The 26,494-nt window shown below is 41.7% G+C and overlaps 2 protein-coding genes and 1 non-coding gene across 3 annotated transcripts; all 3 read left to right on the top strand.

The window, feature by feature from the left end:
- The first annotated feature begins 3,966 nt into the window (after nucleotides 1–3,966).
- Nucleotides 3,967–12,820, top strand: EEF2 (eukaryotic translation elongation factor 2). The gene is made up of 15 exons (XM_044671202.1): nucleotides 3,967–4,032; nucleotides 4,957–5,171; nucleotides 5,998–6,179; nucleotides 6,290–6,501; nucleotides 7,375–7,553; nucleotides 7,739–7,844; nucleotides 8,298–8,411; nucleotides 8,500–8,638; nucleotides 8,964–9,159; nucleotides 9,907–10,165; nucleotides 10,274–10,381; nucleotides 10,680–11,033; nucleotides 11,229–11,411; nucleotides 11,526–11,658; nucleotides 12,037–12,820. Exons 1-15 carry the CDS (start codon nucleotides 4,030–4,032, stop codon nucleotides 12,228–12,230), a joined length of 2,577 nt encoding a protein of 858 aa, XP_044527137.1. The 5' UTR covers nucleotides 3,967–4,029; the 3' UTR covers nucleotides 12,231–12,820.
- On the top strand, nucleotides 7,920–7,985 carry LOC123232803. The gene has a single exon (XR_006505306.1). It is a non-coding gene; the product is annotated as a small nucleolar RNA SNORD37 (small nucleolar RNA).
- Nucleotides 12,821–15,957: 3,137 nt separating the features above from the next.
- DAPK3 (death associated protein kinase 3) lies at nucleotides 15,958–23,782 on the top strand. Its single transcript, XM_044658510.1, has 8 exons — nucleotides 15,958–16,019; nucleotides 18,005–18,365; nucleotides 19,204–19,333; nucleotides 19,734–19,782; nucleotides 20,739–20,765; nucleotides 21,725–21,877; nucleotides 22,358–22,403; nucleotides 23,167–23,782. Exons 1-8 carry the CDS (start codon nucleotides 15,958–15,960, stop codon nucleotides 23,701–23,703), a joined length of 1,365 nt encoding a protein of 454 aa, XP_044514445.1. The 3' UTR covers nucleotides 23,704–23,782.
- Nucleotides 23,783–26,494: the final 2,712 nt, after the last annotated feature.

Below are 26,494 nucleotides of genomic sequence, written 5' to 3' on the forward strand. Positions count from 1 at the left end.
ACCCCCACCCCCGCCCCACCCCAATCGTCCCTTGCTTTGACCTTTCTACCAAAGTTGAACAAAACCCTAGAATTTCAAAGAGGATTAGAGGATCCTACACTGGGACCTAGTCCACACGGGGTTGTTATTCAGTCGTGTCTGCCCCTTCCTGAACCCACTTGGTTTTCTTGGCAGAGATTTTGGAGTAGTTTGCCATTTCCTTCTCTAGCCCATTTTACAGATGAGGAAACTGAGGCAAACAGGGTGAGGCGACTCGTCCTGCGTCTGAGGTCAGAGCTGAGCTCTGCCCGGTACTCTACCTACTGTACCACCTAGCAGAAACTATGCCTTAAGCTAATATTTTCAGGGTTCAATTAACCAGCTCCCTTATGGTCACAAATATTGAGGGGTAGAATTTGAACCAACGTCTCTCCTGAACCCAAGATCAGCTGTCCTTCCACCAAGACGCCTGACAAGTAGCCAAACTGCGTCTGTCTCCTCTCTCATCCTTCCTCCATTAAGCCACTAAGGCCCTTTTCCTAAAGCACAGGTCTAACCACTTCACCCACCGACCTCCCCCCCCCCCCATCAATGTCAAAATCCTTTGTTTGGCATTCAAAGCCCTTCATAACCTAGCCCCTCCTACCTTTCCAGTCTTCTTACATCCCACTCCCTTAATACATATTCTTCAAAGATAGATGTAGTTTAATCAATTACATGTAACAAATTTCCACATGAGTTTTCTGAAATTATATGACGCAAATGGTCTCCCTCCCATCCCTCCCCACTCTGGGAGCTGACAAGCAATTTGATCTAGGTTATAAATGCAAAACATAACACATATCCTTCAATTCAGTGATTGACTTCCTTGCTATTCCTCAAACAAAACACTCTCCACTCTGGACATTTTCTCTGGCTGTCTCCGGTGCCTGGAATTCTCTTTATCTCCATCTCCTGACTTCTCTGGCTTCCTTCAAGTCCGAGCTACAATACCGCCATTTACAGGAATCCTTTTCCAATTAATTCCTTGATTCTTACTATATTCCTTAATAATTCCTTAATCCTTAATTCCTTTTCTAGTTTCCTATTTATTCTGCATTTTGCTTGTGTTTACCTATTTGCTTGTTATCTCTCCAATTAGATTGTGAGCTTCTTGAGAGCAGGGAATGCCTTTGATCTGGTTTTGTATTCCCAATTTAGCACAGTGCCTGACCCACAGTAGACACTTAAATAAATGCATGTTGGTTTTCTGAGGTGGCTCTTTCCATGTTTGGATGGGTTTAATTCTTAGGAAGGTTTTTTTTTTTTTTAATTGAGCAGAAATCTCCCTCACAACTTCCATTTGGTTCTATACTCTGGGGACAGAGACAGTCATGACCTTCTCTTTAGTAGAATGGCAGCTCCTTTAGGGTAGAGACAGTCTCATTTTTGTAGCCTTATATCAGATGCCTAACACTGTTCCAGGCACATTGCAGGCTCTTAATAAATGCTTAGGGATTGATTCCATATCAGAGGCCTTCAATACCAGTTATTGAATCTCCCTTATATCTCTTTTGCTCCAGGCTAAACATTCTAAATCTCTGTACCTTGAAGATTAATTTCTTTAAATCTTGGGCAGAAGGTCTGGTTTCCCTCTGAGTAAAGGCATATCCTAAAGACAGGATGGAGAGGATATGGGGATGTGGTTTGTTTTAAGTTTAACCTGTTATTTATTTTTGTAAGAGTGGATTGGAGGACTGGAGAATAAGTACTGACCTTGGACCTCCCATAAAACTTTATTCATATCTCTGTAATGCAAATATCATATAATATATTACACTTATATCCACCTACTATTTTTTTGGCCTTATTTGTATCACGAAGAATGATTGGATCAAGGTTATTAAGATAGGTTCAAGGGTCAGCTGTACCACAGTCCAGTGTATCACAACCTACATGTAGAGGTACAGTACATGGGATACAGAACTTCTCCTACCCCTTTTCCATTTATTCCTAATATTTTGTATATTTGAAAATGTTCATAGATGTGAATCAAATGAGATAGACATGAATGATTTACAATCTGCATCAGCTGAGGGGAAGTCCACATTGTTGAGGACAGCTCCATTTGAATTCTACTCTATTAAATTTTTTTTTCCCCTCACCATTTCTTTGGCATCAGAATAGAACAAGCTCTATATAGAGACTGGACTATACCTGTGATTTCATTGGAATAGAAAAATAAAAAACTCCTAAGGGAGAACTTTATTTACCAAAGCAAGTTGGCACCCTTGAAACAACTTATAGTTTTGAAGAGTTGCCCATCTATATAAACAGATTAAGTAACTTGCTGAAGGGTATATAACTAGTACTAGTACATGTTAGAGGTGCTATTTGAATCTTTCTTTCAGGCTGTCTGTCTACCCATGTGCCAGTTGCCTGTACAAAGAATAAGACAGTTAAATTTTGGGTTTCTGAGTGTGAAGTCACCTGGGTTGTAGGTTTGGTTCTTCCACTGAGCTTTGTGATTTTGAAAAATTCACTTTCCCTCTCTAGGCTATGGTTTCTTCTTTCTGTAAGATGAGAATAGATTAGATAATTCTTTTGGTCTTTTCCATTTTGCTTTCTTAGCTAACATTCATAAGCCCTCCTTATCTTTGTATAGGTCTTTGAGAATTGATGTGGCTAAAAAAAGGGGTAATATGCAGCGAGGTAGTACAATGGACAGAGCCCCAGGCCTGGAATTAGACCTGGGTTCAAATATGATCTCTGACACTTCCTAGCTGTGTGACCCTGGACAAGTTACTTAGCCCCAATGGCCTAGCCCTTACAGCTTTTCTGTCTTGGAACCAATAGACACTATAAATTCCAAGACAGAAGGTAAGGTTTTTTTTTTTGTTTTGTTTTGTTTTGTTTTGTTTAAAAAGGAAGAATTGGTGTGGCTAAAAAAATAAATCACCTGGTGGTCAATCTATTAGTCCTACCAACTGAACTCATTTGCTGAAAGAACCTTCATTCTATATAGAGGAAGTGGTATTAAACTATGAATACTAACCCCTCCAGTACCCTTTTGCTTAATAAATTCCTTTTTCTTCTGACTGGAACCTACCTCTCACCCTGCTACTCACAGGACCCTGTTATAAGCTAGAAGGGGAGCAGAGGTTAGATTAGAAAAAGTAGTGGTAGAAAGGTCTGATTCTCATGCCCTGATCACAGACATTAAAGAGAGAGTCATTCCTGAGGCCCAATTCCTTGCTATCCTGGCAGTCATCCTTCACCTTTATTGGTATGGCTTAGTCATTAATTGTTAGTCTTAGTAACCTTGCTTCCCCTATTCTTTCTACCTCTTCCAGCATTAGTTCCCAGTTACCCTGAAGAACCTCTGAAATGCAAAAGGGACAAATGTGATGTGACTGGGACATGAGGAATCCCTCCCTCAACTTAATTTAGTTGGCTACATGATGTTACTTAATGAAATCATATTTGTAAAGGGTGTAAAGTAGAGTGTTTGGAATTTTGTAAGTATTTAATAAATACTCATTTCCCTTACTCAGTCCCTCCCCTCGACCACTATAGCCTATTAAAGACTTTGGTGGAAAGATTTGCCCTAGTGTTAGAATTCTTCGACATAGATAGCTTGCAACTATGCAGTGTATTAACAGGGCTCAAAAATATGAGTGCTTAGATAATGTTGTTCAGTTTCCTCATCTGTAAAACGTGATAGGAAAAAACCCCTAAAAAGGGGTTAAAGTAGCCTTAAAAATTCTACGGCATTTTATCATAAGGAACCAGGTCCTTGGCCTCCCAGCTTATTAACTAGCTTGCTCTACTTAAGAAGATGGTATTGCAACAGCTTAGCACCTTAAGGGTTAAAGGGAACTCTGGCGCATGTGCATTACGTTGCTTCTTCCCGCCTCCCTCGCAAGAGTCAGCTGACCTCGCAACCGGCGTCGGGCTATAAAAGTACGGGGCGTTGACGTCAGCGTCCTCTTCCGTCGTCGCCGCCGCCATTCTCGGCGCGACTCACCCCAGTCGGATCGCGAGCCGGAGAATCTACCGCCATCCGCCACCATGGTGAGGGCCGCCGCCCGCCTTGGGGGTCGAAGCTGCGCTGGGACCCGTGCGGGCCGAGGAGAGCCACTCCTGGGGTGGCAGGGCTGCAGAGGCGGGCTGGGGGAGCTCGGAGAAGGGAGATGGGGGAGACGAGGAGGAGGCCGCCGCCACTGCCTCCGCTGCCGCCATTTCGGGGAGATGCGGCAGCCGGCGGTTCCGGGCGCGAGCCCCCGCCCAGCCCCCTATTTTCCTGGGTCTCGCGCGGGGTCGCGCGGTGCCCCTTCCCGACAGCCCTGCCACCTCTCCCAGCTTTGGTTCCCTTGCTTTGGGCGGGCGGGTATTTCTAGGGGGAGCGTGGTCGGATAGGAGCCGGGTGATGTGGCAGCGGGGGGGAGGGGAAGGGGTCCGGGGTGGGGGTGGGGAGGGTGGTGCCGGTCCCGGGCTCGGCCCCGACTCCGCGGCGGCTGCGGGCGGTACTGCAGCGGGGCCGCGCCAGGTTGGGGACTAGATCCCCAGATCCTGATATAAACCCCCGGGGCTGTTTGCTGCAGGCATTGGGGGGCCGCTGGGCGCACGGGCTGCCTCCCGCGGTGAGAGTGCCCAGGCCTTCTGGGTGACCTTGGACTTACGGGAAGAGGAGAATTTGGGCATTTTATGAAAAAAAAATGGGGACAATCTCAGGAAATGGTCTGGGCAAGCCCTATGGAGGAGGCGAAGAGAGTAAGTATGGTAGGAAATAGAAGCCTGGAAGGAGGAAACCACGGGTCTGGCGAGTTGGCTGACTGCTAATGGGGCCTCATCCACACTTGCCTGCCTGGGCCCGAGAGCGGATGACGTGTATTGTGCTAACACCATCGATTTCTGACTGAGTTGGCCCTGCTCCTGCTTGTTTCTGGGAAGGAGTGAGTACTCGACTTCCCCTGATTGTTTCCTCTGGCTTCCTAGGTGAACTTTACAGTAGACCAGATCCGGGCCATCATGGACAAAAAGGCCAATATCAGAAACATGTCCGTAATAGCTCATGTGGATCATGGCAAGTCAACTCTGACGGATTCCCTGGTTTGCAAAGCTGGTATTATTGCTTCAGCCCGTGCTGGTGAGACCAGGTTCACTGACACGAGAAAAGATGAACAGGAACGGTGTATCACTATTAAGTCAACGTAAGCCTGTGTGTCTGAAATATGTGGAAGGTTGCCAATCTGATGATTCATCTCTTTTCATTTCTTTCATGTGTTGTCCTTCCCCCATTAGAATATAAATCCTTTAAGAATAAGAGTTGTCTTACTGTTTGTATTTCTATCCTTGGCGTAACTATCAACTCAGTTTATATGTCTTATTACCTTGCCATTGAGTTTTTGAGGCTTTTTACAAAGGTGTTCAGTGATTGGAATAGGCAGCTTCAAACTGTAATATTTTTGACCTGGTTGAGACTTTTATCCCTTAGAGAAAGATTCTCAAAGCAGGGTTTTTGGGGGTCCCTAGGACCCTCTTCAGGGGATCTGAAGTAAAACTATTTACTAAGATGCTTTATTTAATAAGTAATACACTCGAGTGTAAAGGAGTCCTGAGACCAAGAAGTTTGAAAGCTTCCATAAAAGAAGTAATAGTGCCCTTAATGGAGAGTTAAACAAAAGTGACTAAGTAATCTGTCATTGGGAGGGGGGAGGGGAAAAAGAGAAAGTCACAAATTTAGATTTCTGAGAAAAACAAGGCTGGGACAGCAGTTGTCATAAAATCCCATGGAGGCTAATGACCTGACAGTATAATGTCATAGTGTCAGAATTTTTGCTTGTCAGTGTGAACTTTTAGAGATGAATTGAGTCTCTTTTAAACTGTACTTAAAGGGATAAATCTTTTAGTGTGGCTAGACTTTGTAAAATTTTTTTATTGAATTTAAATTTGTGAAGGTCCCTTTGAACTCTTGATTCATGTGAAACTAGGTCCAAACTGGATTTCTCATCTTGGGGTCTTTTTTTTATTTTCCAGTGCCATTTCTCTCTTCTATGAGCTGTCAGAAAATGATTTGAACTTCATCAAGCAGAGCAAAGATGGTTCTGGCTTTCTTATCAATCTCATTGACTCACCTGGGCATGTTGATTTCTCATCAGAAGTAACAGCTGCACTCCGGGTTACTGATGGTGCCTTGGTTGTGGTGGATTGTGTATCTGGTAAGCTTGCTTTTAACTCAGTGGGAGCAATTAACTAGAAAGAAAGGATGTTTAGATTGAATTGGGGAGAGACTCAGGCCGGGCTACTAAAAGCACTTCCCTTTCCTCAGGTGTGTGTGTTCAGACTGAGACTGTACTTCGCCAGGCCATTGCTGAGAGAATCAAGCCTGTTCTGATGATGAACAAGATGGATCGGGCCTTACTTGAGCTGCAGCTGGAGCCTGAGAAACTGTATCAGACATTTCAGCGAATTTTAGAGAATGTGAATGTCATCATCTCCACCTATGGAGAGGGAGAGAGTGGCCCCATGGGAAACATCATGGTGAGTCTGAAGAGCAGATTTCCAGTGTGGTCAGGCCAGAAATGTATGGACTAGTTAATCAAGGTGATTAATCTGATGAGGTTAATTTTTAGAGTTGACCCATATTTCCAAGTGACCTAGCCTTCTAGAGTTTTTAAAGACACCTTAAAATTGATTGTCTTTTGTCACCTTATAGGCCCCAACTGATTATAGTTGAAAAATTAAACTACTAAACTAATTTTTCAAGTCAACATTTTCTTTATTACATAGAATAATTCATCTGATTTTTTTTATGAAGGCTTAATATTGGGGTAATTATGAAGTTAATTATTTGGGATCGATGTGGTTACCTTTGTAAGGGCTACAAGATAATCAAATTGAAATCTCAGTGGTACAGAATTAGCAAGGAAACTATTCCACATATTGGAAGTATAATGGAATAGGGGAGAGTATGGTCTTTTTGGGGGGGGGAAGGGAGGTGGGTGTTTACTACTGGAATTATGGACTATGTGCCCCATGCCACATATTAATTTGTATATAGCCCCTTCTGAAAAGGTAACATGGATGTCTTACATGATCCACTCCACATATGTTAATACTACAAAGTTAGATGAATCCTTTTTATTGGATTCAGCATTAGAAGCGTTCCCATTGTCACATTAGTTAACTGGGAAATTTTGTCACTATATATGAGACTTGAAAAAATATAAAAAGAATGCCCTGTAAACTTGTGTCATCCTGTAAAATGGAGATAGTGATATTTGTAATACATCTCTCAAAGAGTTATTTTAAAAGTCAGATGAGGGGGACAGTTGGGTGGGTAGCTCAGTGGATTGAGAGCCAGGCCTAGAAATGGGAGGTCCTAGGTTCAAGTATTTGTCTTTAATCTTTCAGATTGACCCAGTCCTTGGTACTGTTGGATTTGGTTCTGGACTTCATGGTTGGGCCTTTACTCTGAAGCAGTTTGCAGAGATGTATGTCGCAAAATTCACAGCCAAGGGTGAAGGTCAGCTGGGACCAGCTGAAAGGGCCAAGAAAGTGGAAGACATGATGAAAAAACTTTGGGGTGACAGGTGAGTTGGCTTTGAGATAAAATATGTCAGTAATCTAGAAATGGCCCCCATTTGATCTGTTTTGCAGATACTTAATTCCTGTAAGGCTTATATAAGTAAGATTTTGAGTCCAGAAATATTACATAGTTGCTCAGCATCACTTTAAGTTGAATTATGTATGCTTTAACTTTAATCATTTTTTCTAGGTATTTCGATCCTGCTAATGGGAAGTTTAGCAAATCTGCTACTAGCCCTGATGGAAAGAAGTTGCCTAGAACTTTCTGCCAACTCATCTTAGATCCAATCTTCAAGGTAAAAGATAAAATTAATACTCATTTGGTCTCTTAACATATTTCTGAAACTTGATTGTTGAGTTAGGTGTGAGGTGTTCATGATGATGGAATATTTCTTCACTTTGACCTGATGTCTAATGAAGAAATCTAACCTCTGAGAAGCATTGTAATTGGTTATCTGTCAAGATAGGCAAATGGGATTTTTATAAAGAAATCCTTAAGATTTTTTTCTGGGAAAATAAATTACCCTGAGGAATTTAAGGAAAGAATTCTGTTTGCATATCTGAAAGTATGAAAACATAGTTTAAACTGTTACTGGATCTTATCCATATCCTTTATCAGGCATGGACTTTGCCTAAATGTGCCATTGATACATCTTATTTTTTTTCTAGTCTTTAGATGGACTTGAAAACAAACTTTGACCTAGTAGGTTTTCTTATTTTGGCTAAGTGAACTGGTTTCTTTGCCTTAGGTATTTGATGCAATTATGACCTTTAAGAAAGAGGAAACTGCAAAACTGATTGAAAAACTTGACATCAAATTGGACAGTGAAGATAAAGACAAAGAAGGAAAACCACTTCTAAAGGTGAGGAGGATGGGACTGTGACACTTTGCAACTCAATCTAGAAGCTTCCTTTTGTTGAAACTGCAACCTACTTTCTTGGTCTTACTAGGCTGTGATGAGACGTTGGCTGCCTGCTGGAGATGCACTTCTCCAAATGATAACCATCCACCTGCCTTCCCCTGTAACTGCTCAGAAATACCGTTGTGAACTGTTATATGAGGGTCCCCCTGATGATGAGGCTGCTATGGGTATGTTTTTAATCTGGGCACTGGGGAAGATCTTGGTGGATCTCTTGGTATTCTTTGTTCTATTCTTGTATCTACTTCCTGATCAGTGACTTTTTCATTTTGTTGGTTTAACTGAATATTATTCAGGTGTTATAGATACTAGCAGTTCAAATTGTACTATTGATTTAAATGATTGGGTGTACAAGTTTAAAAAGTTTAAAAGGTCAATTTCTGAATAGCAGTCAAGAAACTGATTAGGTTTTCCTGAATTCATCTCCAGGAAGTTTAGTATTAGTTTGATGACCATGCATGAAGCTTAGTTGTTATTCCTCTCATTGCTTTTCAGGAATTAAAAACTGTGATCCTAAGGGTCCCCTGATGATGTACATCTCTAAAATGGTGCCAACCTCTGACAAAGGCAGATTCTATGCTTTTGGCCGTGTATTTTCTGGTCTTGTTTCCACTGGCCTAAAAGTCAGAATCATGGGACCCAATTATACCCCGGGAAAGAAAGAAGATCTCTACCTGAAGCCAATTCAAAGGTCAGGAGTTTGTTCTTTCTAGGCTCTTAAGGAATAAGAAATAGAAATGTTTGAATTGTTCCAATAACCTGAGGCAAGAGATTTTTTTTTATATATACTTGCTAGCCCCCTGTTCTGTCCTAATGTGATTAATCAACTTGCTGTGGCTGACAAAATTTTGAATTGTTCAGTGATGAAATGTGAGCTAGAATTGGGGCCAGTTTCCCCACTATAGAGGCTAGGGCTTTATATTACTAGATTCTTCTTTGACTTGAATATGAAACTACCCAGAATCATCCTTGTAATAACTATATTCTAAATTCACTTTAGATTTGTAGCAAAGTACTGACCATGAACCAGCATAAAGATAACTGCTATCTGTCTCAAAATAAGTTGAGAGACCTATATGCTATAGGTTCTTTATCTCTTCCTTAGATGAACATTTTGATAATTTCATTTGTATAGTAGTTGGATACTAGATTAGGAGTTCCGCAAACTGCATTGCTTGTTGGTTTTACATTTTTAAATGTAAAAACCATTCTCTTAAAGAAATTTTATTTAATTTAACTTAGAATATTTTTCCATGGTTACACGATTTGTGGTCCCCCTCCCCTGCCCACCCCAGCCAACAAGAGATTTCACTGGGTATAAAAACCATTCTTAATTCATAGTTCAAACAAATATAGGCAAGCCAGCCTCTTTAGACTAGATTTAAGATTCACTACTAATGGCTTTGTTATATGTTAGTACTTGATAATTTTTCCACAGGACAATTCTGATGATGGGCCGATACGTTGAACCTATCGAAGATGTGCCTTGTGGTAACATTGTTGGTCTGGTTGGTGTGGATCAGTTCCTTGTGAAAACGGGTACTATTACTACTTTTGAGCATGCCCACAACATGAGGGTGATGAAGTTTAGCGTTAGCCCTGTGGTGCGAGTAGCTGTTGAAGCAAAGAACCCAGCTGACCTGCCCAAACTAGTGGAAGGACTGAAGCGTTTGGCCAAGTCTGACCCTATGGTCCAGGTGGGTTTTTCAAATGCAAATTTGTCCCTTTCTTGTCCTTTAGAGGATAATAAAGGAAATATATGGTAAAATAGTTCAGCTATTTATTGGCCCTTTTCTCTTTCTAAGTGTATCATTGAGGAATCTGGAGAGCACATTATTGCTGGTGCAGGGGAGTTGCATCTGGAGATCTGCCTGAAAGATCTTGAAGAAGATCATGCATGCATTCCCATCAAGGTAACCCCTTTTCCCCCATGTCTTTGTTTAGTCTTAAGAAAGGTGGGGGGAGAGTAAGTTGTAGGAATGTTCAACTTGTGTGAATCATATGAACTTAGGACTAGTGGAAATAAATGATTACTTAACCTCAAATACAGTTAAGAGAAACTGAATCTTCCAGTGATTTAATCTACTTGACATAGCTATCCTTTTTATGGATATGGAAATAGTTTGTACATCTTTAAAATGCTTTGCTTTTTATATTAGATAATTTGTTTTAACTGTTTAAACTTTTGCTTTTAACTATTTCCTTGTGCAGAAATCGGACCCTGTTGTCTCCTACCGTGAGACAGTCAGTGAGGAGTCAAGTGTTCTCTGCCTTTCCAAATCTCCCAATAAGCACAACAGGCTATACATGAAGGCTCGACCCTTCCCTGATGGCCTGGCTGAAGATATTGACAAAGGTGAAGTTTCTGCTCGCCAGGAGCTCAAACAAAGGGCTCGATATCTGGCGGAGAAGTACGAGTGGGATGTGACTGAGGCCCGTAAGATCTGGTGCTTTGGCCCTGATGGAACTGGGCCCAATGTTCTTACTGATATCACCAAGGGAGTACAGTACCTTAATGAGATCAAGGACAGCGTGGTGGCTGGATTTCAGTGGGCTACCAAGGAGGTAAGGAGCCTTAAAAATTTAAAGTATTGCATACTAGTTATTGAGTTCTATTTCTTTAGATCAGAGAGATGAGGGAAGGGTTCAATAAAAAGTACTTATTTGGGGACAGCTGAGGCTCTAAAGTAGATAAATGATTAAATGTATCAATATGCCCTGCATGGAAGGTTTGAGTGTACTTTGGTCTTTTCCCTCCAGGGAGCACTGTGTGAGGAGAACATGCGCGCAGTCCGTTTTGATGTACATGATGTGACCCTGCATGCTGATGCCATTCACCGTGGTGGTGGTCAAATCATTCCCACAGCCCGGCGCTGCCTGTATGCCTGTGTGCTGACTGCCCAGCCTCGTCTTATGGAACCTATCTATCTTGTGGAGATTCAGGTAAGAAATATGTTAAGTGAAATCTTTTCAGAAGCAAAAAAAAAAGCTAGTTTTGTCTGACTTCATCTTTCATACAGTCATTTTAATAAATTGACTTGAAAAAATTTCATTTAGTGTCCAGAACAAGTGGTTGGTGGCATTTACGGTGTCCTGAACAGGAAGCGAGGGCATGTGTTTGAGGAGTCCCAGGTTGCTGGCACCCCCATGTTTGTTGTGAAAGCTTATCTGCCTGTCAACGAATCTTTTGGTAAGTACTAAATTCTTTTGAGACCTTTTAATAAAGAGGACATACCAATAATATTGATAGCTTCTTTTGGAAACTTGTAAATTGGCCTTAATCTTGTTTTTCTAATCTTTTAAAATGGAAAATATGATCCTTCCCTCCATTCAGCCTAGGGTGGTTTAGAGGATCAAATATATTTTGAATATTATAGAAAGTACATAGTGGTATACAGATAATATCAGTAAGAGTTGTTAACCCAACCTTTTTTTTTTGTGGGGGTGAGGTAATATTTCTGAATGTTGCAAATTGATCATTTTTCTGCACAAAGTAATGCTAAGTAGTTGTAACTCAAGGGGTTTGTTTCTAAACTCTTCCTTTTTTATTTCCCCCCTTTCCTTCTAGGCTTCACAGCTGACTTGAGGTCTAATACAGGTGGCCAAGCCTTCCCCCAGTGTGTATTTGACCATTGGCAGATCCTTCCTGGAGATCCTTTTGAGAGTAGTAGCCGCCCTTGCCAGGTTGTGGCAGATACCCGCAAACGTAAAGGGCTGAAGGAAGGTATCCCAGCCCTGGACAACTTCCTGGACAAGTTGTAAAAGCTCTCTCCAACATCAGTTCAAACTCCTGTTGGACTCTAGCATAACACCAATGCAGAAAATTGTTAAAACTGCAGTGACATCTCTTTGCATATACTTAATCAGTTCATAGCAACTTGAGACTTTCAAAACACATTGATATTCAGCCTTATAGGTTTCTGTGTTGCACATGACACATTTGGGGCCCACTCGGTGCCATAACTTGAAACATTTCCACTTGATGCAACTTGAGTTGTCTGTTTCCATATTTATTCAAGACTTCAAAGAGAAAAAAAATCTCTTTGTAGGTTATATTTGGCCAGGGGGGTGGGTGGGGGATGAGTACCTCTAACATTTTTTTTTTTCCATTTCTCAAAGGGAAACAATAGTGCCCAAAAAATTGCAAAATGAGTGCATTAAGAGGTTTTGCTTGGGTAAATGGCCTGTAGTGGATCTTCAGGAAAGGGTGAAGGGAAAGTTTAGGAGATATTTTCTAGTTGGCCAGAAACTAGAAGGCAAGAAAATTTTGTGCAGTGTGATTGTCATCATGAACATCTACAGATGTATTAGTGCCATTGGAATAATAAATTTGATATGGTGATGAATATCAATAGCAGTGTCAAAGTGATTTATTCCAGGTATGGAATCTTTTTTTACACCTTCAGAAGCCATTCTGTAAGTGATTTCTCAGTACATTAACTTACATGGGACCCGATCAGTTAACGTGTGCTTTCTTTTGTATTTCAGCACTCAAATGGGCAGGGATCTTGGGCTATTTAAGCCCTTAAGCATATATAGAGAACTTAATAGATATTTCAAAAATAACTGCATTAAGGATTTAAAAAAAATAAATTGTCCATTTCTGTCATAAGGGGTTAAATACCTCATTTGGTTCTTGTGAAGACATCCAAAATCTTAAGCTCATGTATATTATCTGGTTGGACTGTACATTCTATATCCAGAAGCATTCTCATGAAATCTTAAAAGGATTTGCCTTTCTTGCTAAATTGAGATTATGGCCTGGATTGGGTAAACCTTTAAGCAACTAATTAGCTGGCCACTTGGAAGCTGATAATTTGACTTGAGTGTATGTAGAAAGGTGGCTAGAGATCCTTGGATTACTAAAATATTAAGAGGTTTGAAATTGGGAGTGGCAGTTATTTAGATATTCAGTCAAAACTCAACTACCAAAGAAGTAATAATAGCTAACTGCCATGAAGTTTCCTTAAGGAGGAAAAGCTGGAATATAATGAAGGCTTCAGTTAGTGAAGCTAGCTTAGACAAACTTGGGCATTTCTGTTTTCGGGATGACTTATGTTTTCACAGGCAGCAAGTTGTTAAAATGCCCATTGTACCTTTGTTCAATTTGTTTCAAATCCATTTAACTTAGTGACAAAAAGTTCAGCTCAAATCTTAAATATTTGAAAACCCTATTTCGAACTTGATGTTTGAAGGATCATATAATGTGTTAGTTGTTTATGTAACTAAAATCAGAATTTTGGCAATTTAGCCAAACTAGTTTTTTGGTGGGAGAATACACCATCAACCTGTATTGAAATGTAGCATTTTGAGTTTGAAGACCTCCCTGTTAATTGGCAATGAAATTATAGACAGGATGAGATAGGGAGCAGGTGATGTCTCTTATGTGCTCTCTCAATCTTGAATCTCTCACTTTACTCACTCACACCACATCTAAGGTTCTCATTACCTCTCATTTGGCCCACTAGCTTTAAATTTCCAAAATGTAGCTCTGACAAAGTCACTGTCCTGAATTCTAGTACTTGCTTTGCAGTTATTTATGTACATGTTTCCTTTACAGAATATAAACTCAAGGGTGGAACTTATTGGTTTGATAACTTCAATGTTTTGCACAATACCTGGCACACTATAGGTGCCTCCCCACTCCAAAAATGCAGGTTGTACTTACTGTGCATATGTATATGTCTAGAATGTAAGCTCCATCTGAAACTAGTAACTACTGCTTAAAATTTTTTGGGGCACAACTGTGTAGCTCTTAAAGCTGTGTAGTTTTGGGGGGTGGGATTTGGGTGGGTTAGTCAGAGATTGCTGTAAAGTCGGTGCAGGGACCACTCAGGAAACAGCAGTGGGAGTCGGTGTCCTGGGAACTCTGGACACACCCCCTTTGTCATCTGAGTGGATCATCCACCTTGAGGGGCACACAGACCCCATTGACAGCCAGGGCCCTGGCTCCCTGCCTCTGTGACAAGGGAATATATATTTTATATGTCAGAAATGTCTTTTCTGGGTTCTGACTAACCTTGCCACCATTGTATTGAAGACCACTGCCTCCTGCACAGGAAAAAAAAATAGCTGTGTACCTTTTTAAAAGCCTTAGACAGCCTGATCCCAACCAACCTTTGAAACTTTAAACTTCACTCTTCATATACTCCACCAATAGCTGTCTTTTCCTTGCATTCCATATCTAAAACGCTGAACTATCTGAAGTATCTAGTTTTCCATTTAAGTGTACTTGCACTCGAGCTTCAGGATCTGTTTCCCGATTTTATGCCTAATCTTTTCAAGCCTTAAAACACATGAAGAATTGCAAGTTCTTTATTACATAGAACACCTTAACTGCATAAAGCAGTGTACAAATGTTGGATGAAGGGGAAAAGAAACCCCAGCGAGAGAATAGACAGCTGATGGTCATCCCAGATAGAGAACTAGGAACCGGAAACTAGTCTTTTTTTCCTCGCATGCCTAACTTGTATCCGGAACAGCCAATCGGCTTCCTTCCGGCTGGTCTTTGCCCCGCCCCTCTCCCTCCGCCCTCTAGTGGCAGACAATTCTCGGGCCAGCAGTTGAACTCTTAGTGCGTAGAGGCGGGGCTTTCCCGGAGAAGTTATACTCGGACCTGGTTGGCAGGGGGAGGGATAGATAGAAAATGACAGTGCAGAGTGGGCGGGGAACGTCAGAGCGCGATGATGTTATCGAGGATGGGCCAATAGGACTTGGCGATGGGGGCCGGCGCGGTGACGAAGAATATGTCGGAATGTTGCGGCGGTGCTGACCCGGTGCTGAGGTAAGCGCCGGGACTGGCTGCTGACTCCCCTTCTCAGACCCTCGATGTTTCGCTTGCGGCACGGAGCCCCAGGTAGGAGGCTGGAGAAGCCCTGGGGGCCGAGGAAGACAGCACCGGGACCATTATCCATTTGAGGGAGAACCCGGGTTGGGGAGGGGGGCGATGTTCACATTTGAGGGTCTCGGAGAATAGGGCGAGAGGGCCTTGGCGGGGCGCTGGGCTCAAAGCTAAACCGGGGGCGAGAGGCCTTGGAGGAGCAGGAGGGGTCGGCCAGGGAGGGAAAAGGGAATGGGCGAGCTGGGGAGGAGCGGGATGGGTGGCATGAGTGGCAGGATGCCCGTGGCCTCGGAGTGTCGTGGGGAGGTTAAGGGACCCCTTTTGGACTAGAAGAAGGGGCGAGGATTGAACATGGTAGAGGGGGCTTTGGGGTGTGTGATCTCCTTGGGAGTCAGCGAGGGTCGGGGTGAGGCAGGTAAAAACATCCTCAGCCGTTTAGGCTTCCTAACTCCTAGGACGATGGTCATCCCTTAAGGTCACTGTACTTGAAGAGAAATGGCCGGTGCTGCAGCCCTTTTGCTTTTCCCTGAACCCCTCTTGTCTATTCCAGGCCTGCTTTGTGGGACTGCCCCTGGTTTCTTTTGCCATACTGCAGTAGTTGGACTTCCTTTGGAGTTGAGAACTCAGTGACAGGGCTAGCCTGCAGCCATGTCCACGTTCAGGCAGGAAGATGTGGAAGACCACTATGAGATGGGTGAGGAGCTGGGCAGGTAAGTTTCTAGGGCTCAGAGACAGGCTGGTTATGAGGAACAGCTAGCTGTACAATCCTTTGCAAACAATTAAGTGGATTTCTGCTTTCTTCATCTCCTCCAGGGAGATAGGTTAACAGGTTAATATTACTTTTTATTCTTTTTCATAAAGAGAGACTGGAGGAATGGTGGTAAGGAAGGCCTCTACAAGCTTAAAAATAGGAGTTAAGTTCCTTACTTCTTTCTCACCACCTTCAGTTTTACTGGTTGTGAGAAAAGTTTAAATCCCCTGATACAATAAATAAGATGATTTCCTTTAAGTCTCTTGTACTTGGTTAGTCCCAAGGGCTCAACTCTCCCACGAAGTCTCAAACCTTATATGGTGAGTTTTGTTCAGGCATCTCTCCCACTGCCGCCTATAGGCCAATTGGATGATGTCACCAGATAAAAATGTAAATAACTGAGTATTGTGTATGGGCTCTGCTGAAAAGAGTTTCTCTGGACCACATGGATTTCTTTGTTCCTTTAAATCATATCCCTATTTTGGAATTCGCTCAAGTTGGAGCTTGTAGATTAGTATGTTGAAAGTAACAAAGTCCTTAATAGTAGCTCACAGTCCTTTAAAGCAGTCCTTTAAAGTTTACAAAGCACTTTCATGACAGTAGCCTTATAGCATGGGTGGTATAATTGTTATCTATATTTTATAGATGAGAAGACTGAAACTTAGAAAAATAAAAGTGACTTGCCTATGGTTACATAATTTAAAAGTGGGATTTGAATCCAGATTCTGACTCTAAATTCAATATTCTTTCTTTTTACACCATACTGCCTCTTTTGGATTTCTCACTTATCTGAGAAATAATTCAATGTATATTGAATCCCTACTTGTGAACCCAGCCTTGTGCTTTTTATAGGGAGGGGTGGGTCAAAAAATTGTAAGATGTAGTTCTGAAGCTTATAGCTGCTAAATACTTGCTGGCTGGCTTTATGGGGTTTGTTTAAAGTGTAGCTTGAAAGACAGAACTTAAAAGAGACAACAGGTAAATGAGAAATTGTGTGGTACTGACACTTAGGAAAATAAGAGTTTGGAGAAGGCTAAAGAAAATGGTTTAGACGAGTGATCAGGTAGGATTTAGGAGGAGGTAAGCCTTAGCCTTAAAGAATGGGTAGCCTCAGATGGGTGGAAGTGGGTAGGGATTCCATGTTGGGGTTGAGGAGAGACAAAGGCTTGGAGTCTGGAATGAGCCTATTGGCTCATTGTAGTGATGAGTGTAGTGATGAGAAGGGCTTGGCTGGAGTGGGTAGTTACTGTTGGTAAGGAAATAAAACTAGGGAGGATTTTTTCAGGGAAGTGAGATAAGAATGCTTGGGGAAGGTAGGCCTGATTAAGGAGTACTTTGTCCTCCTATCCTTTTATGACTTTCATTCCATGTTTTTTTAATTATATATTTTGTTATTACCCATTTTCTTGCCTTGAAAGTCATCTAATTGCCTTTCTCCCTACTTTCTGGCCATATTGTCCCATATCCACCAATTGATAGGTTAAGGAGACAATTATCCAACCCTCTACATTCACTGTCCAAAGGAAATCTGGTGACTGTGTGATTATATGTATGAGTTCTGAGTATGAGGACTTCCTCAGGATTACTATTTTCAGGAGCCAACCCAGAATTGGTTTACTCAAACCCTTTTCTCATAGCTGAGTTATACTACCATATATAGCTTTGGAAATAGCTGTCCTCATTCTTTTCTTGAATTAATAGCCTTCTACACCTTGATAAGAGAGAGTATGTCTAGAATACCACCTATCTGCAGGTGTCTTTGGTGCTTTGTCCAGAATTGTGGGAGAAATATTTATGAAATTTGATATGAACTTCCCTACCTAGATGGAAATGGTTGATCATATGGAGGGTGAGGTTTAAGAAGGGGTCCTTTGTTTTTCTGAGAGCTTTTCTCCTTTTCTCTTTCCCTTCATATTTTCCTTTGTCTTTCCTTTTCCTTTACAGTGGTCAGTTTGCAATTGTACGGAAATGCCGTCAGAAGAGCAATGGTATAGAGTATGCAGCTAAGTTTATCAAGAAGCGTCGCTTGTCATCTAGCCGTCGTGGGGTGAGCCGGGAGGAGATAGAAAGGGAGGTGGACATTCTTCGGGAGATCCAGCACCCTAACATCATTACCCTTCACGACATCTTTGAGAACAAGACTGATGTAGTATTAATCTTGGAACTGGTTTCTGGGGGTGAGCTTTTTGATTTCTTGGCTGAAAAGGAGTCCCTAACTGAGGAAGAAGCTACCCAGTTCCTTAAGCAGATCTTAGATGGTGTCCATTATCTGCACTCCAAGCGAATTGCCCATTTTGATTTAAAGGTGAGCTCTACTTTCCTGCCTTAGCTTTCCTTGGACTTTAAAGGGGATAGAGAACAGCTTCCTCTGGCTTGTCTGATCTTTCTTAAACTTGGTGTAAGAAAGGCCTTGGTTTGAATCCTGCTTCTACACTTAACATGCTCTATGACCCTAGCAAGTCTCTTAACCTCTTTCAGTCTCAGTTTCTTCATCTGTAAAAGGAATCGGTTGAACACTTGATTTCCTTTAAGATCTAAAATCTCAAGTCTATGATCAGGTGATCCTCTGGTATTTTGGCCACTCCTAGAAATCAGACTTTTCTTGATATGCCTTTTTTAGCCCTTATATCATTTTATGGAGAGGAGTTAATGGATGTTTTTTGGGTCTGGGTATTTAAGCCCCTATTTGTTGTTCCATTTTTCTATTTTTCTTTCATTTTGGGATTTGGGCCTCTCTAGTTTGTTGTTGTTGTTGTTTTTAAACCCTTACCTTCTGTCTTGGAGTCAGTACTATGTTTTGGCTCCAAGGCAGAAGAGTGGTAAGGGTAGGCAATGGGAGTCAAGTGACTTGCCCAGGGTCATATAGCTGGGAAGTGTCTGAGGTCAGATTTGAACCTAGGACCTCCCGTCTCCAGGCCTGGCTCTCAATCCACTGAGCTACCCAGCTGCCCCCTAGTTTGTTGGTTTTTGTAGAATTATTCAGATTCAGTTTTTCCTTTCCTTTTCAGTATTTTGTCCATGTCTTGGAGGGTTAGATGGCTTTCCTTTATGTTTCTTTCTAATTTGAATATATTTGACAGTAGTTATTGTACTAGATTTATTCTTAAATCTCATGGAGCCTGATTTTTCTCTCTTTCTTACAGCCAGAGAACATCATGCTTCTGGATAAGAATGTGCCCAATCCTCGAATCAAGCTCATTGATTTTGGTATTGCCCATAAAATTGAGGCAGGGAATGAGTTCAAGAATATTTTTGGAACCCCAGAGTTTGTGGGTGAGTGGCCATCCTATGTGGTGATGGTAATAAAGCCCAGAGTTCTGGGAAGGGTACTGTGCTGAACATTCAAGCAGCCTCGGTTAATTAAGTTGCTTTTTCTGGCAAGGGAGAGGGTAAGAGTGTGCTGACTACAGCATATCTCAAAACTCCAGAATGCCTGGCTTTCCATACTACACATAGTTTCTGTTATTGCCTTCTGGGTTGCAACCACCTATTTCTGTATTTGTCACATTATTCTTTCTTTTGGGCAAATAGAAAATTGAGTACCCTGATTTATGTGTCTTATTAGGCCAATAACTGAACTAACTTAGCCATGTTGCACATCAGGGTGTTTGTTCTAAATTTGATCTTTTACAAAGTAGAACTGATCCACCTTCTTTTCCTATCTTTCCTAAAGCTCCTGAGATTGTGAACTATGAACCATTAGGATTGGAGGCTGATATGTGGTGAGTGAGAGGAGGTGATTGTGTTGGGCTTCCCTGATATCCTTTAGTTTCCCAACAGTTTGGCTTGCTCTCAGTTTTCTAATGGAAATAGGTCTAATGTTATAGTTTTCTTCAGTATAGAGGGATGAGGCAGTTTTTATTTTTGTAGTCTCTCTCATTCCTCTTTATGTATATCCCTTAACAGAATGGAGAGCATCAAATCAGCCCCTACCTTTAACAGTCTTATGAGGCTTAAGGCCAATGCAGGCAAATCAAGACTGACTCAAGTTATTATGATTTCCCTCACTTGACATATTGAAACCCCATAGTAAGAGTGGGATATGGACCTGCCATTGACTCTTTATTCCCTTCTTCCTCTATCTTCTTTTCTCTAGCTAGCCTCCCTGATTTAAGATGTTTTGTAGAAGGAACCTGTGTTCACTACATTATAAGGGAATCCATTTTTTGGCCTTTTCAGTCTGGGGTTGGTGGACTAGTGGATGCTTCATGGCATTACCTGGTCTGAGCTCTGCTTTGGTCCTTAGAGTCTGAAGATGATTTTAGGCAAATCCTACAATATTAGTAATTGAGAGACAACCTAGACATGATATGGTTCAATCACCTTGTTTTATAAGGAAGGCAAATTAAGATCTAGGGAGGGGACGTTTCTTGGCCAAGTGGTACAATGGCATACTTGCCTATGTCATTTGGTCTCCAATTATATTTCTGAAAACCTAGGAGTTCTTTTGAACTTTATAAACCTTATATCCTTGCCGTATTCTAAAATCCTGCTTTCTATAGTCTACTCTGCTTTTAAACTTTTGAGAGTTCTAGAGCTGTACCACAGAAAAAGCATGATTTTCACTCTGATTTGAGAACATGAGCCTCATTATCTCTTGCTAGTAGCTCACTGGAATTATAAAAGAATGTTTCAATAAAATAAATAAGGTTTCTTTCTTCTCTTTCCCTTCTCTCAGGAGCATTGGAGTGATCACATACATTCTGTAAGTATTTTCATATTTCATTCTACTTGCAGATGTCTTTGGTTAGGAAAAGATCCATTCTCCAATAAGCAGTTTTTGACCATTGAGAAAATCTTCTGCTCTGAAATTGGTATTGAAGTGTACAGCAAAAGTATAGCTGTGGTTCTTGCCCTCATAGTTCCCACAGGAAGTTAAGATTTACACATGTGAAGTAACTAGGGAATAGTAACAGATAGAAGAGACTTGAGTTCTGGCTTATGTGGTACATTCACTGTGTGCTCATTCTGATTGTCCTGCTCATATGGCATGACTGGCTCTGTGTTATCACATGGTGGCTTTCTGTATTCTTGAGAAAGCAGTGGGACTCTATGGTTAGCACTAGGAATGTCAGAAGGCTCACTAGTTTCCTGACTTTTTACTGGGAGGGTGAGGTGCACTTCCCTCACTTATTTTTTTTTTTTATTTTTATTTTTAAAGCCCTTACCTTCCATTGTCTTGGAGTCAATACTGTGTATTGGCTCCAAGGCAGAAGAGTGGTAAGGGCTAGGCAATGGGGGTTAAGTGACTTGCCCAGGGTCACACAGCTGGGAAGTGTCTGAGGCCAGATTTGAACCTAGGACTTCCCGTCTCTAGGCCTGGCTCTCAATCCATTGAGGCACCCAGCTGCCCCCTTCCCTCATTTTTAAAATGGTGGAACCCAAATGGTTGTTAGGTATTGGGGATCTTGGGCTATACCTTGTTCTTCCTAGACCTGGTAGCACAGAATGGTATTTGGGGAAAAGATTGTTGAAATCCAAACCTGTTATTTATTCTTCCAGGTGAAAGAACAGTGAGTTTGTTCTTTCTCTGTTTTTGGTTCCTGTGACTTCTGGGCTTTGTTTACATGATGTAGGCATTGGGGTGCCTTGGGCCTTGTGCTGGTGTAGGCTTGAGGTCTATTGAGCTCTCTTTGATGAGGTGTATATATATATTCTCTCTAGTTTGAGTGGAGCATCACCATTCTTGGGGGAAACAAAGCAGGAGACTCTCACCAACATTTCAGCTGTGAACTATGACTTTGATGAAGAGTATTTCAGTAATACCAGTGAGCTGGCCAAGGACTTTATCCGGCGACTGCTTGTCAAAGATCCCAAGTATGAAGTTCTGGGGTCTTGGGAGAGGGTAGAAGCGTAATTGGGTGACACCTGTGGTATAGTGAGAAGACCATACCTGGATAGTAAGAAGGCTTGGGTTAGAATCCTAGCACTGCTCCTCATTAATAATATAATTTTGACAGTTATTTATCCTCTTTGGGCCTGCTTATGGTTAAGGGGGCCTTTGGATGGATGGCCCTTCCAACTCTATATTCTACAGGTGCTGGGTCATGATTGAATCTTAAGATCTCCTTCCTTCTCACGGATGACCTGAAATATTATTCTCTTCTCTCTATCTTCCCTCCCCATGGCCCATTGCTTCAACTAGTCTTTTTATGACTCAGTTTTTAAATTTGTCAAGTGGGGATAATTTCTTTCATACTTACCTAGCATGATTTTGAGGTTGAAATCAAGATTGTGTTTGAAAAGTGTTTTGAAAAGTTTAAAGTGCCATATAAATAAAAGGTGGTCTTATTCTAGGAAAAGGATGACCATTGACCAGAGCCTAGAACATTCATGGATTAAGGTGAGTAGAGTGTAGGCCACTTTGCTCTTGCGTTCATAGGGCATTGGGCTACTAATTTGGCAGAATATTCTCATGGATTAACTCATCAGTGTTGGTTTGAACTGAGCATAACATTTTTTTTAAAAACCCTTACCTTCCATCTTAGAATCAATACTTGGTTCCAAAGTATTGGTTCCAAAGCAGAAGAGTGGGAAGGGCCAGGTAATGGAGATTAAGTGACTTACTCAAGGTCACACAGCTAGGAAAAGTCTGAGGCCAGATTTGAACCCAGGAGCTCCCATCTCTAGGCCTGGCTCTATCTACTGTGTATTTAGCTGCCTCTTGGATGTAACTTTTTAAATTGTCCTACTCTAGTTTTGTTCATTGGATCAGAATGGTCTCTTCTCATTTTAGGGTGTTTTGGGGACTCTTCAGCTTGTATTTTCCTAAGAGGCCACCATTGGGCAAGGCTAATAGATGATAGTTTTATTTTGTTCAGGAATAGTATTATTTGTCTTGTGGTTTCCTGAAAGGAACTTGGGTAAATCTTGAAGTCCTAACTCCTTCCCTATGCAGCCCCAGTAGGCCTGCTTGAAGATTTTTTTTTTCCTGGATAATTTTCCCTTCACATTCAACGGATACTGAAAGGATTACATACACAGTATTTTCCCCCTTGGTTCCTGATCTTGTCATTAGTATAGTAGAGCATTTCTCAGGCCTCTGTGTAGGTCACCCTGCCCTGGAGAAGTCCTTGTATATATAACTACTCTCTTACCCCATGCAGGTGATTAAGAGGAGGAATGTGAGGAATGAGGACAGTGGCAAGAAGCCAGAGCGGCGTCGGCTGAAGACAACCCGCCTCAAGGAGTACACTATCAAATCTCATTCAAGCATGCCCCCAAACAACACATACATTAATTTTGAGCGCTTCTCTAAGGTTCTTGAGGAGGTGGCAGCAGCTGAAGAAGGCCTTCGGGAGCTAGAGCGAAGCAAGAAACTGTTCCGTGAGGATATTGAGGTCCTAACTTCGATCTATGAGGAGAAGGAAGCCTGGTATAAGGAGGAGAATGAGAGCATTGGCCAGGACCTGAGGCTGCTTCGTCAGGAGCTGCACAAGACAGAGGCACTGAAACGGCAGGCCCAAGAAGAGGCCAAGGGAGCTCTGCTGGGGGCTAATGGGCTGAAACGCCGCTTCAGCCGCCTAGAGAACCGCTATGAGGCCCTGGCTAAGCAAGTGGCATCAGAGATGAGGTTTGTTCAGGACCTGGTTTATGCCATGGAGCAGGAGAAAATGCAGGATGGGGACTGCAGTGTGCGTTAGCAGCTCTCCAGACAGGAGGAGAGGAGTGCCAAGAGAGGGGGGAAGAGTCAGACTTAATGTCAAACAACCCTCTGAGGCAGAGGGAAACTGTGATTGATACCTGGGTGAAGATTAGAGCATCTGGGATATATCCCTACCTCTCTTAGGGCCCTCTAAGCAAAGAGCAGAGACAGTGCTAACATTCCTTTTTTTACCCTCCCTGGGAAGCTCTGACTTATTTCTGGGTCAGAGAGACAGGAGGTGGAGATTGGCCAAATGGAATGTCAGAGCAAAATAAGAATTAATGTACTGAGCAACATTGATTTTTGCAACATTGCTGCTTACTTTGACTTAGTCACAGTTTGGATTAGGTGAATTGAAAGATACTAGCTTCCTTTATTCTTCTTCAGGACTGAAGAATTTTCCCATCTTCATGCAACTGAGGGACATTCTAGGCTTGAGGGTCACTGCTGTTGTCACTACTATCCCCTCCTCTGGTAAAACAGAAAAAGTACAAATGTTGCCCCAGGACAAATAACCGATTGTCTGGCTCTGGAGGAACTTCACTGTGGACTCTGAATGGAGGACAACACAAACAGTGTCTGTTATATGCACCTAGAGAAATTCTAAACAGAGCCCTCATATCTTGAACTGACCTTATTTGAGAAGATACCACTGTTAGCCAAGACTTGCAGAGGCACAGGCTACTTGTAGCCATAAGCCATAATTAAAACATGAATAAGAATACAATAGGACATCCTCCCAAAGTTAGACATAATTGGAATACAGAGGTATTTTTTTTTTTTATTTTAGCAAATTTTCTTCTAGCCTTTTCTGTGTAAATGCACTGAGGGAGAGGAGATCTTGCTACTGTGTAAAGTCACAGTTGATATTAAAAATAGATCATTCAAACTCTGGAGGCCCAATGACTATCCTGGCACCTTCCTTACTTCTGATGCCCCGTTATTGGCCTACTGGCTAGGACCATTTCTTACGCAGTACATGGATGAAAAGACAGACCAACATCCATATATACCCAAGCAATTTTCTTAGGTTTTTTATGACAGTGGCTGCAGCAAATCTGTGATGTGAGTGTTTCAGACTCATTGTTACCCAGAATGTTTAGAGAAGACGATCTGGGCTGCTTCCTTATTTTCATCTCCCAGGTCAGTCTGCCCACTCTTCCTGCCTTTCCCCTTCATGGCTAGCAGTTCTATTGCACGGAATGTCTCAAAGGTCTTAGTATAGTTGTAATCTAGTGGGATTTACACTGCACTAAGCCTTTTGGGATGTCTTGTATTTTTTGAAGCTAGATTTCAGAAACCCTTTGGGCCATTTCCGGTTGCATCCAGGCAAGCTCCTTGAGGGCAAGGACTGTTTTATTTTTTAGAATGGGTTTTCTCCATTTGCAGTTATACTTATACTACCTACCTCGCAGAATTGTTGGGGAAGGAAAATGTTCTGCAAACCTTAGAGGGCCATATCAGTGTGTGTTGTTATCTTGTTTTCCCCTAAGGTACCGTGTCCATGTTACCTTATACTTGACTGTTGATTCTTTTTTGAATGCTGAGTCAAATTTTTTGGGTTTGGAGACTTTTCCCTTTCTTTGAGCTTCTGAATGAGCAGCTAATTGTAGGATTCAGCAAACTTAATCTGTTTCATATTTAGATAACTAGAGTTTCACATTTAAATTCTATAGAGCCCTATTTCTACTAAGTGCTAAGGAAGATAAAGAGAAATGTGGTTCCTGACCTTAGTGGAGCTTACAGTCTTTTTTTGGTTATGTTGAAAAAGGTTAAAAACCAGGAGTCATCTGATTCACTGGGGTCAAAGGGAGCCACTAAACCATAAGTAGGGATCTCTCAGGGCTGCACATTGACTTAGAAAACAACATATTAACATCTATGTTGTATTTTTATTTATTTTGTTAAATATTTCCCAATTACATTTTAATGTGTTTCAGGCCCCAGTTTTGCAAGCTACAGCACTTGTGTTGGACACCTCTGATCTATCCTCATTTTACAGATTCAGAAACAGGTCCAGAAAAGTTGTGACATGGCTATAGGAGAAGGGAAAGGACATTTTAAAAGCACGAGGTATTCAGAGGATCCTAGATGCAGAGCTTGAAGAGGACTCAGGGGTCATTTAGTTTAACCCTTTCATTTTTCACATGAAGAAATGGGCTCAAATAATATAGGGATTTCATTAGGCCAACTTTCTGGAACCTATGGAACCCTAGATCAATCAGAGCCCTACAGACTCTTTGCAAATCATGTCAAACATTTGGTGCATAGTAATGCCCCCAAAGCATGGGCATACACAGTAAGGAACACTTATAAACTCATGCCCTCAAATTAGATGCACCTAATGGAGGAGTCCCTTTATGGAACATTTAGATGCTATTTTACTGAGCTTGCTGGGAAGGAGATCCAGTTTTCCCATGGGTTTTCATTATAGAAACGGAATGTTCCCCTAATAGGTTGAATCAAATACTTTTTTCTGGTGAATAATGAGTTCATATAGTGTTCAAACTCATGACATTCTAGATGTTCCTAATTCTAGCATCTCTTTATTTCACTTCTTTTCTTCCTGTTAGCCTTTCTTCAGATCCCAATTGGGGATCCTAATCCCAGTCTTGGTTCTTAGAACTTAGTCCTGTTCTTCTTTTGGATTGGATAATTTAGGTTACATAACAGGCAATAATACCATACTTGGCCACCAGATGCTGCCTGCTAACAAGTGCTGGCCTGAAAAAAACCTCAAAGTTTAAGACTGTAGATTTTGAAAAACGAATTCGTCCCCAACTCTGCCT

This window comes from Gracilinanus agilis, chromosome 1 (assembly GCF_016433145.1).
Source record: "Gracilinanus agilis isolate LMUSP501 chromosome 1, AgileGrace, whole genome shotgun sequence".
Classification (NCBI taxonomy): Eukaryota; Metazoa; Chordata; class Mammalia; order Didelphimorphia; family Didelphidae; genus Gracilinanus; species Gracilinanus agilis.

Coding starts and splice junctions, on each gene's coding strand:
- EEF2 (XM_044671202.1), top strand. Junction 6,180..6,289: donor TGTGGTGGATTGTGTATCTG/GTAAGCTTGCTT, acceptor CCCTTTCCTCAG/GTGTGTGTGTTCAGACTGAG. Junction 8,412..8,499: donor AAGGAAAACCACTTCTAAAG/GTGAGGAGGATG, acceptor TGGTCTTACTAG/GCTGTGATGAGACGTTGGCT.
- DAPK3 (XM_044658510.1), top strand. CDS start 15,958: ATGTCCACGTTCAGGCAGGAAGATGTGGAAGACCACTATGAGATGGGT. Junction 16,020..18,004: donor ATGGGTGAGGAGCTGGGCAG/GTAAGTTTCTAG, acceptor TTTCCTTTACAG/TGGTCAGTTTGCAATTGTAC. Junction 18,366..19,203: donor TTGCCCATTTTGATTTAAAG/GTGAGCTCTACT, acceptor TCTTTCTTACAG/CCAGAGAACATCATGCTTCT.